A 16,148-nucleotide genomic window follows, 5' to 3' on the forward strand; every position below is an offset into this window, starting at 1 on the left:
TCTGCGGATGTTACGTACGGTATCAACTTACCTCTGCGGATGTTACGTACGGTATCAACTTACCTCTGCGGATGTTACGTACGGTATCAACTCTGTACAATTGTTATTATCATCCTTTGTTGTATACCTGAGCTTGGTCTGTTGAATATTATTGTCTGGTGTGAAAGCTTGTTACCCTACCATTGTCTAAGTATTTCTGACCTGTAACATATGTACCCTGTAACATCTGTACCCTGTAACATCTGTACCCTGTAACATCTGTACCCTGTAACATCTGTACCCTGTAACATCTGTACCCTGTAGCACGGAAGCATCCATATACTCTGCTTTATGTCATTCTATTCAACTAAAATTAGTCACTCCAGCCCCGCCGATACCAGATGTGATAATAAAAATATTCTTTAGTCATTCAGTAATTAGGACTTAGGCTGGTTCACACTATCATGGTATGTTGGAGTTGTCTTCTCAGCGAATATTTCAGCATATTTGCTGCAAGATGAAACTCATATTATCAAGACTGCTTTAGACTTATATTTTGTTGTCAGGAGGCAGTTTGTGAATGACAAAGAGTCAGCAAGCATTATCATGAATTCGCTGTCTGACTTTGCGAGATCGCAGGAGAAGAGACGACTGCATACCGTATATCTGTGCGAGACGAATGACTTCAGAATCAGAACTCTCACTACAGAGATCAAGAAACACGGGAATGGAGTAGAGTTTGTGGACAACAAGCTGCCAGGTGGGGTAGATTCCTCATAACCATTTTACTATATAAGACTTTACTTGTGTGTACACAAATTTTGGGCTTTGTCAACAATATGAAAAAGTATACAATGTTCTTTTAAAAAGTTAACATTTAGTATTTTTATGCGATATTAAAAATTTATTTTAAACCAAATTCATTCTTGTTAAATTAAAACTGTCTAGAGAAATAAGGTGCTTTTAGATTCCAGAAGTGCAGTACGCGTGATGTGTTCAGATTTTACTCACGGAAATCTCACAATCATAAAAGTATTATGGGAGTTTTTGCTTTGCTTGGCATACATGTTTTATTATGGGAAAACCCAGTTGAGCAGGCTTAATAGACAGTCGATATGAATATAGCCTGGTGGTGCAGCATTTTAAGTCATTGCACAAGATTTTTTTAAATATTTAATGTTTGCAAAATACGATAATGAAGCGCTTGACATGTACCAAACATTTTGGGTTAATGGTAAAAATGTTATTATTCAATTCGTTTGCTGGTCATCTTCTAATGGTTAAAGTAATTATCATGTTGATCACATGTCATTGAGAGTGGCGTGTAGAAGATAACTCCACGGCTATCGATATGTATACTCTGATTTAACAATAGATATTTTATCACATGTATCCTTGCAGAGTATGCATAGGGAATCTCAAAGCTGTCAGGTCATTACTATTGAAGCCTTGAAGATGAGCTTTCATTGAATTTAAGTTGATTTTATCAGAAAATATCGGTATTTTTCTATCATTTGTGATTGTTTTTGATGTTTGAGGTCATCTGATTACCAGGATGTTTCAAGATTAAAATTGATAAAACTTGATCGTGGTTAAAACACTCAGGTGTAAACGAAAGTGTAATTATCACATCTGTAGTTGCAGAAAGACTGACAGAATAGAGACATGTAATGCTGGAACTTGAACTCAATAGCTGATATCAACTGTCACAATATTAACAACTAAGAGCGCTTTAACTGCGATCAAGCTTTGTCGATTTCGATCTTGTAACATCCTGGCAGTCAAATCACCTCAAACGTCACTGACAACTACAAATAATAGAAAAATACCGATAATTTCAGGTAAAAATCTCCTCAAATCTTGTTTAGGTTCATCCTCAATGGTAGAGTAAATCACATAAGATAAGGTAACAGACTCAACTCTCCTTTTCCCACTCTAAGTTTAAATTACGTTTTTGTAGAGATTGGCTGTTCGATGATCTCTGTTTGTTCTAAAAGCAAAAGGGAAAGCGAGGAGTTCTTCAGAAGATGCTCTCAGTACCTCGTATCTTAAGCGTATACTGTTGCCAACCCCTGATATCCATTATTGATATAGATGGATATCAATGATACACATCAGAGATGTGTGTCATGAGTGTTATTGTCTTCTCATTCACTATTAATTGTTTAGTCATTACTGAATAAGTCTTATTAGATTGCATCATGCTGGTATCCCGAGGACTTCAATTAAACCATTTTAGTCGCCCAAAATGGTTGAATAACTATTAAGTTGTCTGCCTGCTGTGGAGGCTACGAGTAGTTGTCCTCTCTTGTATGTCTGTGGCCTGTTTCTGGCAATTCAAAACTGCCTTTACAAAAATATTAAACATGTTCGCTAGGCCTTTTACTGTGGTGGTCACTTCTACGACAGATTCGAACTATTGTAGAATTGATTTTCTCCGCAGTCATACATGTCCTCTGCTGCATAATGTATACAGTTTTGTGTACTGTCCTAAACCTCCTTGCTAATTCAACTAGACCTTTATAGGCAGTTGGGCAAATGAGTGGCAACCTAAAACTTAAGGCTACGAAACACTTGTTACTAAATATGTAACACATAATCGTGGGAGTTGTCTTTTATAGGAGTTGTGTTTTTTTTTAAGAGATATAAAAGGCCTAAACTTCTAGAGTCCTAAGAGTTTCTGGTGATCTAGCGTTGCTATGGTAGTATTTGGTGAGGTTTTTGATAGAGCTTAGAAATAGCTCCTACTTCCTCAGAATACTAATTTTTCAATTGCTATACAATGTCATCTTTGGGTTTTGTTGGTTATGTCTGGAGTGACACCTGCTATACAATGTCATCTTTGGATTTTGTTAGTTATGTCCGGAGTGACATCTACTATATAATGTCACATTTGGGTTTTTTGTTGGCATGTCTGGCATGAGATCCGCAAAGAGATTGATTGTATTCTTAATTTTGAGGTCATGCATATTAATTACATTCATGCAGCAGCAAGTAGTCTGCTGATTCAAAGAAATGTAGAAATGACAAGCATTCATTTAAGCAGTTGCTGTTTATGATGCCTCATTGCTGTCAAAACTATTGAAAGCTGTGCTTATCTTTCATGGTATCTTCACAGTTCAGGACAGCATTCCTGTTGTCTCTTTTGTAGAGTCCTTTTGAAAATCAAAATGTGCTGTAAACCTCTCAGATTGGTAAAATCTGTCAGTCTGTTGCACTTATCTTGGGCGTTCATAACGCTTACACGGCTAAACATTTGAATGGTTAGGCATGTCATTCATGTACTGTATATGAAAGCATAAGTGACAGGCTCATCATTTGTTGATGTGGCGTGTTGTGTTTGACGTGTCGAAAACCCAATTAGCCTTTGAAGGTTTTATTTACAAAAAGATAGGGTGAACATAGCTGAAGCTATATTTCACTTAAGTAGAACGGGATTGGCTCAGATATCCGTCTCTGGCTAGTAAGAAATAATCAAAACTTTCTGTTATTATCTCCTCAGCAGGCTGTTTATAGAGTCTGTTGCATCTATTATATTGGCTATATTTCTTACTATTATGGCAGTTAATTAGAAATAATTAAAACTGATCGAATTAGAAAAAAAAATGAACCGAAGTGATTATGTTACACATTTAGATATCATATATGATCCTAATACATGTAGTCATATTTTAGGTTACGATTCAAGTTGTTTGCTTTTGCTGATTTCTGTATTTTAATGTATTTTGTTTGGATTTTACAGAGCAAGCTTTAGTATTTTTCTGTTCTATTTCCAAAGTTATTCCAATATAATGAATCATGAAACTCACTTTGTAGTTTTTAAATGGCTTGATTGATACAAAGAAACACGCTCTCCAGCAATGAAAGTGCGGTACAGTGTATCCCAAGTTGTCTTTGTCAACACAAACAGAAACATTGAAAAGTGTAGTGGATATGGTCAACGTCTGTTGACTTTTTGTTTACATGTGAAAAGTTTAAATAAATTGTAATATCTTGTGAATAAGTTTTGTGACTGACCTCAACACAGTAGAATCTCTGTAACTATAGAAGGTAGATTACTCCGTACCATTCCTTTATCCATTTTATCAAAGGTCAATAGTTGTATCCCAAGCTTGTTTTGGATTAAAGAGATTGTATATTGGAGTTTTGTAATCACCAGATATTACAGTTTTTCTCTGTAACTGAGTGTTGTATAACTTTTATTGGCTTTAGTAATCAACAAAAGGATGTTTTTCATTACTTACTGAAAAAAATGAAAACACCGAAACCAGGAATGATTGAGGGAGTTGAACAGATCAAATGTGTTTTAAAAGTTGATAATCTAATAATATTGCAAAGGAGTTGAGATAGTGAATTGAAGGTTGTATTAATACGATGTTCATAAACTAAAACATGATGGTGGATGTAGTATGTTAGAGTCACGAAATTGAAAACGATGTTTGTCAGATGTGTGAAAGGATTAATATACGTATTCTGAGCAGCCTATGCAGGATTTTTATATTAATCCTTCCACACATTTGACCAACATTGTTATTGTATATGCTGGCTATTAGGCGTTTTGTCAAGACTCAATGCAGTTTTACTTTAAAAGAAATGTACTGTTAATGTTACTGAGATGTGATGTGGCTATGAATTTAGCCAATCCAAGGCTGACTTTTTGCATTAGATATATAATTTATTTGTTAAATACAGTTATATAAAGTTAAAACCTGTATATCTACCTTTACTCTACCAAATAAATTGGTAAAAGTATTCATTGCATGTGTCCGAATTCTCCTATTTGAAACAAATATTTTGAAAAGAATGCATCGTATTTTATTTCTTTTTTTTCAGAGCCCAAACAAAGCAGTAAATACTTAGACTGATCATATATAGCATTAAAATTTTAAAAACCCAGTGCAAAAATTGAAATTATACATAGAAATAGATTACTCAAGTAATCATCAAGAAAAATATTTTTTATCGTTGCTTTACTTTAAAAAACGCATAAAACCAGGGTTGCTCGACAATGGCTGAGTTTGGTGCTTGAGTGAGTAATGGACATACACAGTGTAGCTTATTCACCAAGTTTCATCATTGTATTGTACGGACTCAACAGTAGAAATAATATTTTGTTTTATAAAAAGTAGTTTTTATTTAGTGGTTATACTAAATGCAGTTACTCACTTGGGTCATCTAACACTTAGAGGTTTCATAGCAATCTCACATCTACCTAAAAAAAGGATTATTAGTTTCTGAGTGTTCCATGCCAAGACTGCTAGATTGTAGCTGTAAAATGTATTTTCTGCGAGGTTTAACTTCAGGCTTTTTAAAGGAAACTAAAGAGGTAAAGCATCTAAGGAGCTCGTAGTGATACTACCACTCTGATCAATACCGGTTCATTAATCACTACGGTTACTAAAAGCCGATTGGCTTTCTTCAAACTTGTTGTACCGTGGGTAAGCATGAACCTTTTGCAAGACAATATAATCTGAGCAAAACGCAAGATGGAAAGTGCTAATTACATGTATATTCCTGTACACTCTATCAAACCTTTCAAGGTCCTTAAGTTGGTTTAGATACGGGATGTCAAGGAATATATAGCTAATTCAGTGAGTGCCGCTCATGATTTAAACTAATTTCAAAAAGCTAGTATAACCTGTGTAATTACAGTTTTCCACTCTTACAATATCAAATTAAATAGAAAGTTGTTACTGATTTTTTCATTTTGCTGCGGTATTTGTATATTATTAGTTATCTTATCAGTTTTATCTGCAAACTGAACTTTTTAGGTGTAGTAGTTATATAGGCATTAGATGTAATTGCAGAAAGAACCTGTAAAAAATTACATGTATGCTGTTATATAGGTAGGTAAATTCTACTCACACATTTACACAAATCTATGCGAGGAGTTGACTTCTCTTAATCTGTTGCTTTTGTCAACAGTTTGTGCTTCGGGTTGTAAGCCAATAGACAATTACATTTTTATATATTGGCCAATCACATGAAAACGGTGTCATAGCTTAGAATCTACGTGCTCAGAGTAAGATACGATGTGAATGGTTTTACAACTTTCAGCCTGAGGATTTTATCTTTACGATAACGCTCTAACGAAGGCTACAATCGAAGCGAAAGTGCCTGTTTTTATATAATTTTTCAAGCCACAATAAACGTATTAAAAGATAAACAACTAACATTTTAAAATGAAAATTCTCATTATCGGTGCAGGTTGTACTGGGTCTGCTCTTGCACACATTATCAAAAAATGCAGCTCTCGTGAAATAGCTTTGACTATTTGGGAGAAATCTGCCGGTTGTGGTAAGTTGTTTAGATTCGCAAAATGCATGTAATTAGGCTAACTGTGTACTGTATCACTTATGCTTATTGCACTGTTGTTTACAGTTGCATCATGATGTTGTGATACTTTTTAGCATAAACTATAAAATACGGCTGAGAAATGGACGTGCAGTTATGAAGGGCAGTTCTGAAAGCCTTTCCGACTGCATCATTCTTTGTTTCGCTCGTGTTTGTTAATGTAAAATCCATTAATTATATACATTTATTATGTACACACACATTTGCATAACCAAAACGTTTTGCGCTAGTTGGCTGGGAAACTAATGTATAGAAGTATTAGCCAAAGCAGATAGCGTAATGGATAAACGACTAAACACCCCCTAAACACCGGCGACATATGCGGCATTCCAATGAACATGACATTGACACTTAATACATTAGAGGGCGAGCAATAAAAACAGTCATCTTATACTTGTCACATCAACAAGCAGCTCAAAAACCTCCTGTGGAAGTAGCCCATGAGGAAAGAGACATCAATTGACATGCCAGAAAACCATTAAAATATATCGACCAAGACACTTGGAGTTAGTCATCATTCTCAATCATTACACTCCCATAACGTACTTAAGACAAGTTCACTCAATTTCCAACTCTCTGCAACATAAAGAACAGAACCTGATCGCCTAAACACCTTCTCACAAGCTAACAGAGACATCTATAAAAGAGAACAGCTCCAACGACTCAGGGTCTGTTTATCTACCAAGTCGATCCATATATCTCTACTTTTCAAGGTCTTCTCTGCTTGCTGAGGCGTGTTCCTCTGCCTCTGGAGCCTCCCTCTCTCTTTCCTCTGCCTCTGGAGCCTCTATCTCTTCCCTCTACCTATGGAGCCTCCTTCTCCATCATCAGCTGATTCACTTCTAGTTCCTTATCTCAACTACCGAACCTCTATACATAAGGACTGCCATAACTCTCGTTTGACTATTGAAACTCGCAGCCGTACAAACCGAGCAAGCAAACATGGTTGGCCGTTTGAGTAAGGGTGTAACTTTTATTGGCTATTTTAACTTTTTGTCATTAATATTATTGTTTAGAATTTTGTTAGTTGTGTACTTTAATTGATGTACTTATAGAATAAAGAAGTACATTTTACTGGTAAATATCAGTATTGCTTTTAATGGCTTAACACCTTCACTAGTACTTGAACCAATAATAATCAAATTAGTTACCATGACGAAGCAAAATTACATAAACTGAACATCGTCAAAATAGAATGAAATGACAAAGCAAATTCAACATTGATGTTGTGTGTGAATACAGATTAATTATGCATAACATAATTTTTCCACATCCACCAAGACAAAACTACATAAAACTGTCCTCTCAGATCCCCAGCATATTCACAACTGAGCCCTGTCTAGCGAATTCGCTCTGCACCAATAATACATCATAGCCTAAATATTTCAACATACCAAATGCTATACCAAACATTTATACAAATAAAAAGTTTCATATTACTCATTCCCTTTTGTTCATCTTACTCAGGCAGGTTCACATAAAACTGGGTAAAGAGCATCGATGGTTACCATGGTTACCATGGTTGTAACATTCGTTGGATATGTTTGATCTTTTGCATCCATTATTACCATTTCAGAACGCTGTTAGTTTGCATATTTAAGGTGCTGTACTTGTAAAGATAAACATGCATTTTTAGAGGCAAATATTGTCAATTGATTATCACTTAGCACTTTTACTAGTACCTCAACCAATAATAATCAATTAGTTGATACTGCCTAAGAAAAAGCACACAAACTGAACATAGCCTAAAATAGAGTAAGATTCAAACTAACTAAAAATAAAACTTATTAAAAATAAACCAAATTCAGAAGAATGCAGAAAAACTGTATGGAACCAAATTCTTCTAAAAACACATAACAAGCTCATAATTCTATGAACTATCACAAGAAAAAAAGGTTCAACATACATAGAAAGCAATAAAAAGCAGGAAGGAATGTCTGTATTATGGTGTCTTAATGTACAACAGTTATAGATTGGAAAAATAAATGATGGTAAGTGTCACAACAGCTTCGACTTAATAATAGGTTTTTGCCTAATATTTATATTGTATATATGTATTATAGGCTAATTATGTAAATTGGAAAGGTGCTAAATTAAAGGCTGTACATAAATTAAATAAAAGGGATCTAAACATTTTTTCTGTAATAACTTGTTATTCCGTAAGAATAGCAAGTTGTGGCAGAAGTACAGAAGGTAATATTTTCTGTTAAAGAGTTAGTCAAAGAGGGAGAAGAAAGTAGGCTGATGTTGGTATATTACTCAATGAACAAATTTTTAATTTTAAGCCAATGTCTAGTACTCTGAAGGCCCTAGTTTTTAACAATATTGAATTATTAAAAATTCTAGTATCCACTGCGCTCATATTTGCCCAGATCTCAACAGGGACTGTGTGAAAATTACTATTATGCATGTAGATACGAGCTAAGAGAAATTATTGCAACAAATAATAAGTAGAATTGAAGTTATGCTATGCAAATTGAAATGTATTAAGTTTTATGCTTGTTATATTGTATTTTCACAACAGAGTTTTGTTAGTCGATTTGAAACACAAATTTCAAAAAACCAAACTAATTTGTTAAGGGTCACTTTATTGTAGGTGGGCGAATGGCTACGTCAAGGTTTCCTGCTGACAGCCTGGGCGAGTCCTGTTCTCTGGATATCGGTGCTCAGTATATCAGCAATGTTGAAAAATACCAGCAGGCTCATGCGGAGTACGTGAGTTCGATGCACTGAGATTATTTTTAAACTTTTTGTAATAAGGGTAACAGGACAATACAATTATGTAGACACCAACACATACAAGTTATGTGTTATTGAATCTTATATCTCCACAGTAGTAACTTTGTTTGACTGAGAATAAATTGTAGCTGTGTTCACATCAAACATCAATAAATAGTCATCCTGACATTCGATAAGCACCTGTGGAAGAGTGCTAAAACTTTGATCTACAGAATAACTCCAGCCTACTATAAAGAAAGTAGGCCTAGTTTAAGAATTGATAAGAAGTGAAATTTTGTTTTTATTTTATCCGCTTTGCTGTCTGAATATCTCATGAGTTATGGTAAGCTGATGGGTGTCTGCTAAGTTAATAAATTTGGATGAGTCTGTCCTGTTTTTAAGGTTCATTGCATCATCAATGCTTTATAAAGCTCTGCCAAAAGAACCAGTGTCTTATTGTATGCCATGTGTGCTTGGCACATCTCCCAACTCTTGATATGGTTCTTTGGCTATATTAGGTGATACTAGCAGTGCGCTCGGCCATGCCCACGATTTATTTAATTTCCAATGAGTTCCTCCCGCAAATGGGTGTGTGTGAAGCCAGTTCTCGAGATCCAGATGGAGTTTTAACACCACTAATTTTTAGTGACCTCGCGGAAGTCGCGGAGCATATCATGTGAATTTTGGATGAAATCGGCCAGAAATATGTGAAGGCATGGTGTTTATACAGACTAACGCTCACCACACACACACACACACACACACACACACTTTATAAATAGAGATGTGCATTGGTGCTGATGAAAACTTATTACTCCAACTTAACTAGTCATTCCGCTGCTTTCGTTTTAAGCTTTTATGAAGACTTGAAGTCGTCTTCAGTTCTTACAAGAATGACTGGAGAAGTGGAGGGAGCCCTTCCTGATGCTTCACCCACTCAGCACTACATTAGTAGCAAAGGACTGAGTGCCATAGCAAAACATTTTGTTGCACAGTCCGGTAAGCAGACAACTCTTTCTATTCTTGAATTACCTCTATGAAGGTTGTTGAATCGCTGGAGTGAAACTGTGGATTGAAGATTGTTTCGGTACATAATTTTGATGCACGATTTGTTTTTAATAGCCCTGTGTTGGGTGTGTGGAACGGGATATAAGGCAGTGTATTCTACTTAATCATTTCATGACATCCTTCAATGATATAATAATGCTGTAGAGCCCATGTAATTGGTAGCATCTCATACATATATGTATACTAGCTGCGCTACCCGGCGTTGCCCGGGTAATAAAAAAGTCTTTGGACAGAAAATTGATTTGTATTTAACATATAACAACATTTGCCATTCTATCTTTCAAACTACATATTATGGAGAGAAGTGTTTTGTGTAGTTGAAATAGATTAGGAGAAAAATAAAAACAACTGTCAAGGTTTACAAACTTTGTCAAGCAACTGTAACTTTCAAGCTCTTAGCCTGGCACATTGCCGATGGAAAATTCCAGTAAGGCTAGGCTTCTAACGGCATACGCCATTACGCTGCGTAAGCATTGTCCAGCTAGGCTATTCTAATAATAGCTATAGCTGGAGGGACACACATACACACAGACATACTTTGAGAAATATATATATAGATAGACGAGCTTGGATAGTGCAATGATGCTCTTTATTTTATATGATATTGTTGTATGTTTCTTATTGACTGTTTTTGTGGCTAAACTAGGATATGCTATGCTTTTGATTATGTAGTACTTACTGCTAGGCTGAGAGACGCAAATAGGACCAAAAGGATTAGGCAAGGTTCTGGAAGTGGTCTGCAGTTGATATTTAGTACATCTTTAGTAGAGATACCCTACATTTAACTCGCAGTGCATTAGGTCAATACTGCACATTCAAATAAGTGATTGAATATTAGATGGTGTATATTGTGATTCCACAGGAGCAGAGCTCTGCGTGAAGACAAGGCTAGACAGCATCAGACTTGACAGCAATGGGCTGATGGCTACTGCTAACACTGGTAACAGTGCCCTCTTTGACTATGTGATTCTAACCATTCCTGCACCACAGATACTCGCCCTATCTGGTATCGACTCCTTATTGGGTATGCATATAACTTAATAGTACAACAGTGGTTAAAAATGCACACCGCTGTAAGTCATGCATGAGTGTAAGTCTCATAGAAAGGTTAGATAACTCCTGATTTAGACACCAAACAGTTATTAAATTCCTATCAGGTTAATTGTGCTATTTGCAGGAGATCTAGTGCCTCATAATCAGTTTACATGGAATCCCTTCATAACAGTTCATATTTTATTCATACTTTTGACAGGATGCGGTTTAGACTTGGTGAAATGCAAATCCAAAAGCAGCAGGCCGATTTGACTTATTGAAAAATCCTTGGCTTCCTTGGTTCACTGATAACTTGTTACCAAGTTTTTTTTGGTAGTTTTTTTTTATTGGGCAAATAACTAGGGCAGGTTAGTGCACTTGTATCATGGTCTCTGATGTTATAGCTAAGGGTTTCAATGAATGTGCTTATCAAGACTGGCTACTATGGTCTAAGTAACTTTGTTTGACAGAATAAATTGTAGTTGTGTTCACATCAAACTCATCAGTACCTAGTCATCCCGACAATCAATAGGCACCTGTAGATAAGTGCTAAAACAGGCAGGCAGCGATATAAGAATGGGCAACTTTTATGTAAATTGTTATCTATTCATATTAAAAGAAATTCTGGCTAAATCATCAAGCAACTCGTTAATAAAGCTATCACAGGGAATCTCAGCTGGTTATCATGACAACCCTCATCTGATGGGTTCATGTAGCTTGCCACAAAACCCTGTAAAAACAGTTGTTAAGGAGACTCACCTAGCTAGTTGAGTTGTAGCTGTGAATTTTGAAGGTCGTGAGCGTTTATTGAATAGATTCAACTGAGAAATCTCTACTAGAAGGCGTCTCCTACTCTTCCAGATTTGCTCTTGCCGTCAAATTGCCTGCAGGTTTCACACCCCCAGTAAGTTGGACTGGTCTCTACGTGACTGACAATCCTTGTGTCAGGTTCATCTGTATTGATTCCAAAAAGAGAGGTCTGGGTAAGTGCAGTGCTCGTCTTCACGTTATCTTCCATGTTCTTGTGATCGCATTCATCTCCCACTATTGCTGCTCGTACCACTCTTTAAGCTATGTGTTAACTTTACTACTTTACGGAGTTGTCCCCCGTCGAGTGGAGCGAGCAACACAACAGCTTGTCACAATACGCACTGCACCCGATGCATCAGCTGCACTGAAAGGGAGTTGTTCGCTTCCGTCTATACGGCTTGGCTGCGATGTTATGTCAGTCACTCCTTTTAATCATAGCGGATTTAGCCCAAAAATCTATGTAGAACAAAATAAGACAAAATATTTTTATTTTTTTCTACATAAATTTTTGGGCGAAATCCGTTAAGATTACCAATGGAGCGACCGACATAACATCGCAGCCAAACCGCATAGACGGAAGAGAACAACTCCCTTTCAGTGCAGCTGATGCATCAGGTGCAGTGCGTATTGTGACAAGCTGTTGTGTTGCTCGCTCCGCTTGACAGGCGACAACTCCGCAAAAACAAGTTTGTCAAGTCAGGCTAACTTTACTTGGACTTGCGTAGCTTTGGTGGTGTTCGCAATTGAAATGGTATATTCACTTTCAAATGCTTACTATGGTTTTGGTGCTCACAGATTCTTCAAAGCTTGCTATGCAGATAGCTTTGACAGTTTGACAGTTTTTGTGCTTGGAAAATATTTTAAATATTGTCAAGCCACACTTGCTGTTTTAGCCACTTCAAGTACTTTATTGGTGCACACTGGTGTTCCATATGCCTTGAAAAACTTGGAGAGAGATAAGGAAGATGCAGGGCTCATTGAAGATATCTTCACCCATGTCCAACAGGTGTTACCATGGTTGCCAACTGAAAGCAAGGTGCTGCGCTGTCACAAGTGGCGATATTCCCAGGTTGGAGTGAATGCTGTTCATGTTCATTTCATAACGTTTAGTTATTTTTTAGCTGTATTCTTATTTGTCCTTTCTGTGCCATAAATTGCCTAGGGTATTGGACCTATAGCTAATTGTTTTCATGCATCACTTCACATCAGTCTGCAAATGCCAAAATATATATATACATCCGTGATTCATGTTGAAACATTTGAAGTTTTAGTATTTTTTATTCAAATTTGGTGGCTGATTCAGCAAGTCAGCATCAAATCAGTCATATCAAGCGACATTCAGAACTTTAATGCGTTAAGTAAAATCATGGAACCGGCTAACATAAAGGTCATGCGATTGATTGTCATTAGTCTTTCGCAAAGTTAATGGCTCCTAGAAATGCATTGCCTGATCATAGCTAGCAACTATTGTTCAACCATTGTTATTATTACGAGAATGATTGTCAAAAATAATTACAATTTATTATTAGGCAATAACATGATCGGCTGCTCAGATAAGTTGCTGCCAGTTAGCATACTCATACATCTACATGTTGTTATGACTATGACCATAGTCGACCATGGTCAATCGGTGCAGGTGTTAGAGTATTGGTCTATCAACTTGAATGTCATGAGTTGGAGCAATGTTTTTCCTAACTTCTAAAACTGGCTTTAGAGAGACGCATGGACAGCCAATCATTGCTCTTTTTATAGTAAAGATATACTTTTCTAGATCTATCAGAAAAGTATATCTTCAGTATATCTATAGTAAAGATATACTGAAGATAAACTCTGTGCAACAGGTATTTGTTAAGTGGTGCGAATGCACTCACTAAATTTCATTACATAAAAGCATTTTGAGCTGGCTTCGGCAAACGAGAAAGTATTGGTTTTACTAGGCTGTGATTGTTTTAGAGAAAAACATTTTAGTTCATGGCAATTTTTTCCTCGTTTCTCTTACCTAGATTAAAATCACTTTTCAACATTACATTTATATGCAGTTGACATTGTGTAGAGCTCAATGACAAATCTTAATTTGTAAACTTTGATTTGCTGTATTATCTGTATGTTATGTTGTGACAACATGCAGATTATGACATTTTTATGCACCACAGAGCTAATATTCAGCTCATATATATTTTAGGTACATCATGCCATCCACGGAGAGCCAGGTTACTTTAACCCTAAAAGTACCTCTAACCTATTGCTGTGTGGTGATGGCTTTACGCACTCCAATCTTGATGGTTGTATTTCTAGTGCTTTAAAAACCTGGACCTATCTTGAGAGTTCGCTTCAGGGTTCAACGAGACAATAATATTTTTAGGATGACTTTTTAAACTTTCTGTAGTTTAATAATAAATACATTCTGCATGCCTGTGAAGATTTCCATACCAACAGCCATGGCTCCATTGGATGTTTTGAGGTTGTTAATTCTGCATGATTTTAAACCAAACAAGTTTTTATCTGGGTCAGAGCGTTATCAATTAGCAAAACACTACAGGAAGTTGTTCAAGTTTGTCCAGTTGATTTAACAATAGCTAAAAGTAACTGATAAAATTTAATACAGATTTAATAAACTTTGCATATCGTGTAAATAAAATTTTTTTATTCTTCTAATGAAAATTGACATTCAAAATTAGCCGTTTTTGCATGTTTTTGAAATGGAAAACTCCAATGAGCCATGCATCATTTCTAAGCGGCTAAGCTTAAAAATTTGCAACAAGGTTGAAGATGTCGTAAGTTCCCGCCACCAATCGTTCTAAAGCGGCTTTAATGCTCTTGTTTTAACAAAAGCATGTATATGTATGTAATATCATGTTGGTATCAGTAAAAAATGAAGGAAAACGATTGGACACATGAATTACATAGACCGAACTTATCGCTTGTGTTGCAGGTGAATACACAGATTCAACTGAAGTCTGTTATGGGATTATCAGCTAGAGTTTAAGCAGTGTTAGTCAACTGAGTAAGGATTAGCCCGCTTCTTGGTGTATGCATGATGGCTAGCAGCTAGCATTTATCAAATAGCTTCTCTTATGCACATCAGCATATGCCTTCTTATAAATATAGGGGATGTAATAGGAATTATTTGCATGAGTATGGATTTTAAATGGCAATTTCTAAATCTGATCGTGTACTTGCGAGGTGATATCCTGTTCCGATTTTTGGATATTTTAATATCCAAAGATATTAAATCCTAATAATGGAGATCCTAATAATATATGCATCAGATTTTGTTATTCCGTGTCAGTTAATTCATAAAAGTTTGAACTTTATATATGTACTTCAGGGACAGACTTTCCTGTCACAAAAAATGCAAGACGAGTATGACTAGTAACACACGTGCTGAATCGACTTACATCGCAATCTCAAAAAGCTCATACAGATCACAGGCAATATAGCTTGACAAATCTAAGTAGAAATTACCACAATGCTTATACAAATGAACTGTAAAGCCAATCTCCGAATAGACCAGAACCAAAGATCAAGGTTCACTGTTATCGTGTTCCGGTCTTACGTTACACACCATGTAATATATAAACTTTATCAATATGAAAACAGTTAACTCGCAGACAATGGTTATATACACTTCAATGTATAGATACATAGCTGTGTAGTAAATACTCATTAGCAACATAAGGTGAGCCAGTTAACAGGATGTACAGTTAAGATATAAATGCATGATTTTTGAAGCGATGTACTTAGAAGATTATATATTCCTTCTCTATACTTGAAGGAGATTACCGTCCATTAGACGCATAAAGCAAAGAAAATATTCCTGTAAGAATACACTGGAATTCATTCAAGAGTCCCAAAAATGTACGATAACTTAAGAAATACTGAAAATAATTTCACACTCAAAAAGAATTATATAGAACAGTGTGAGAATTGAGACATAAAAAGCCAAGTTATAACTGACAGGTTGAATTAATTAGGTGAAGAGGATTTCGTTAATGTACATTAGAGACGCACAAATGGAAGCATACACTTATCAGTGGTAGTGATGATATGGATATGTGGCATAACTTAATTTACCTTCAACACGTCAAAATTTAAACCAACTAAACTAAATTTAAATCAACTTTACTCCAATACTTTTTTGTTCTTAAATTTCCGTTTCAATTTTCACGAACCCATTTACTTTCACT

The 16,148-nt window shown here is 35.8% G+C and overlaps 2 protein-coding genes across 2 annotated transcripts in view; both read left to right on the forward strand.

The window, feature by feature from the left end:
• LOC137404705 (uncharacterized) overlaps nucleotides 1–2,875 on the forward strand; it is a 71,013-nt gene extending 68,138 nt beyond the window's left edge. Inside the window, exons 22-23 of the mRNA XM_068090939.1 lie at nucleotides 546–739; nucleotides 1,940–2,875. Of these exons, the coding sequence (XP_067947040.1) occupies nucleotides 546–739; nucleotides 1,940–2,031 (286 nt within the window). The 3' untranslated portion in view covers nucleotides 2,032–2,875. The remainder of the gene's footprint in view (nucleotides 1–545; nucleotides 740–1,939) is intronic.
• A 3,198-nt stretch (nucleotides 2,876–6,073) lies between these two features.
• On the forward strand, nucleotides 6,074–14,525 carry LOC137404487 (renalase-like). Its single transcript, XM_068090710.1, has 7 exons — nucleotides 6,074–6,276; nucleotides 8,930–9,044; nucleotides 9,905–10,050; nucleotides 10,982–11,143; nucleotides 11,967–12,134; nucleotides 12,855–13,030; nucleotides 14,144–14,525. The coding sequence occupies exons 1-7, from the start codon at nucleotides 6,162–6,164 to the stop codon at nucleotides 14,312–14,314; spliced, it is 1,053 nt and encodes a 350-aa protein (XP_067946811.1). The 5' UTR covers nucleotides 6,074–6,161; the 3' UTR covers nucleotides 14,315–14,525.
• The last annotated feature ends 1,623 nt before the right edge of the window (nucleotides 14,526–16,148 follow it).

Source organism: Watersipora subatra, chromosome 9 (genome assembly GCF_963576615.1).
Source record: "Watersipora subatra chromosome 9, tzWatSuba1.1, whole genome shotgun sequence".
In the NCBI taxonomy this organism is placed as follows: domain Eukaryota; kingdom Metazoa; phylum Bryozoa; class Gymnolaemata; order Cheilostomatida; family Watersiporidae; genus Watersipora; species Watersipora subatra.

Coding starts and splice junctions, on each gene's coding strand:
- LOC137404487 (XM_068090710.1), top strand. CDS start 6,162: ATGAAAATTCTCATTATCGGTGCAGGTTGTACTGGGTCTGCTCTTGCA. Junction 6,277..8,929: donor GGAGAAATCTGCCGGTTGTG/GTAAGTTGTTTA, acceptor ACTTTATTGTAG/GTGGGCGAATGGCTACGTCA. Junction 9,045..9,904: donor TACCAGCAGGCTCATGCGGA/GTACGTGAGTTC, acceptor TTTCGTTTTAAG/CTTTTATGAAGACTTGAAGT.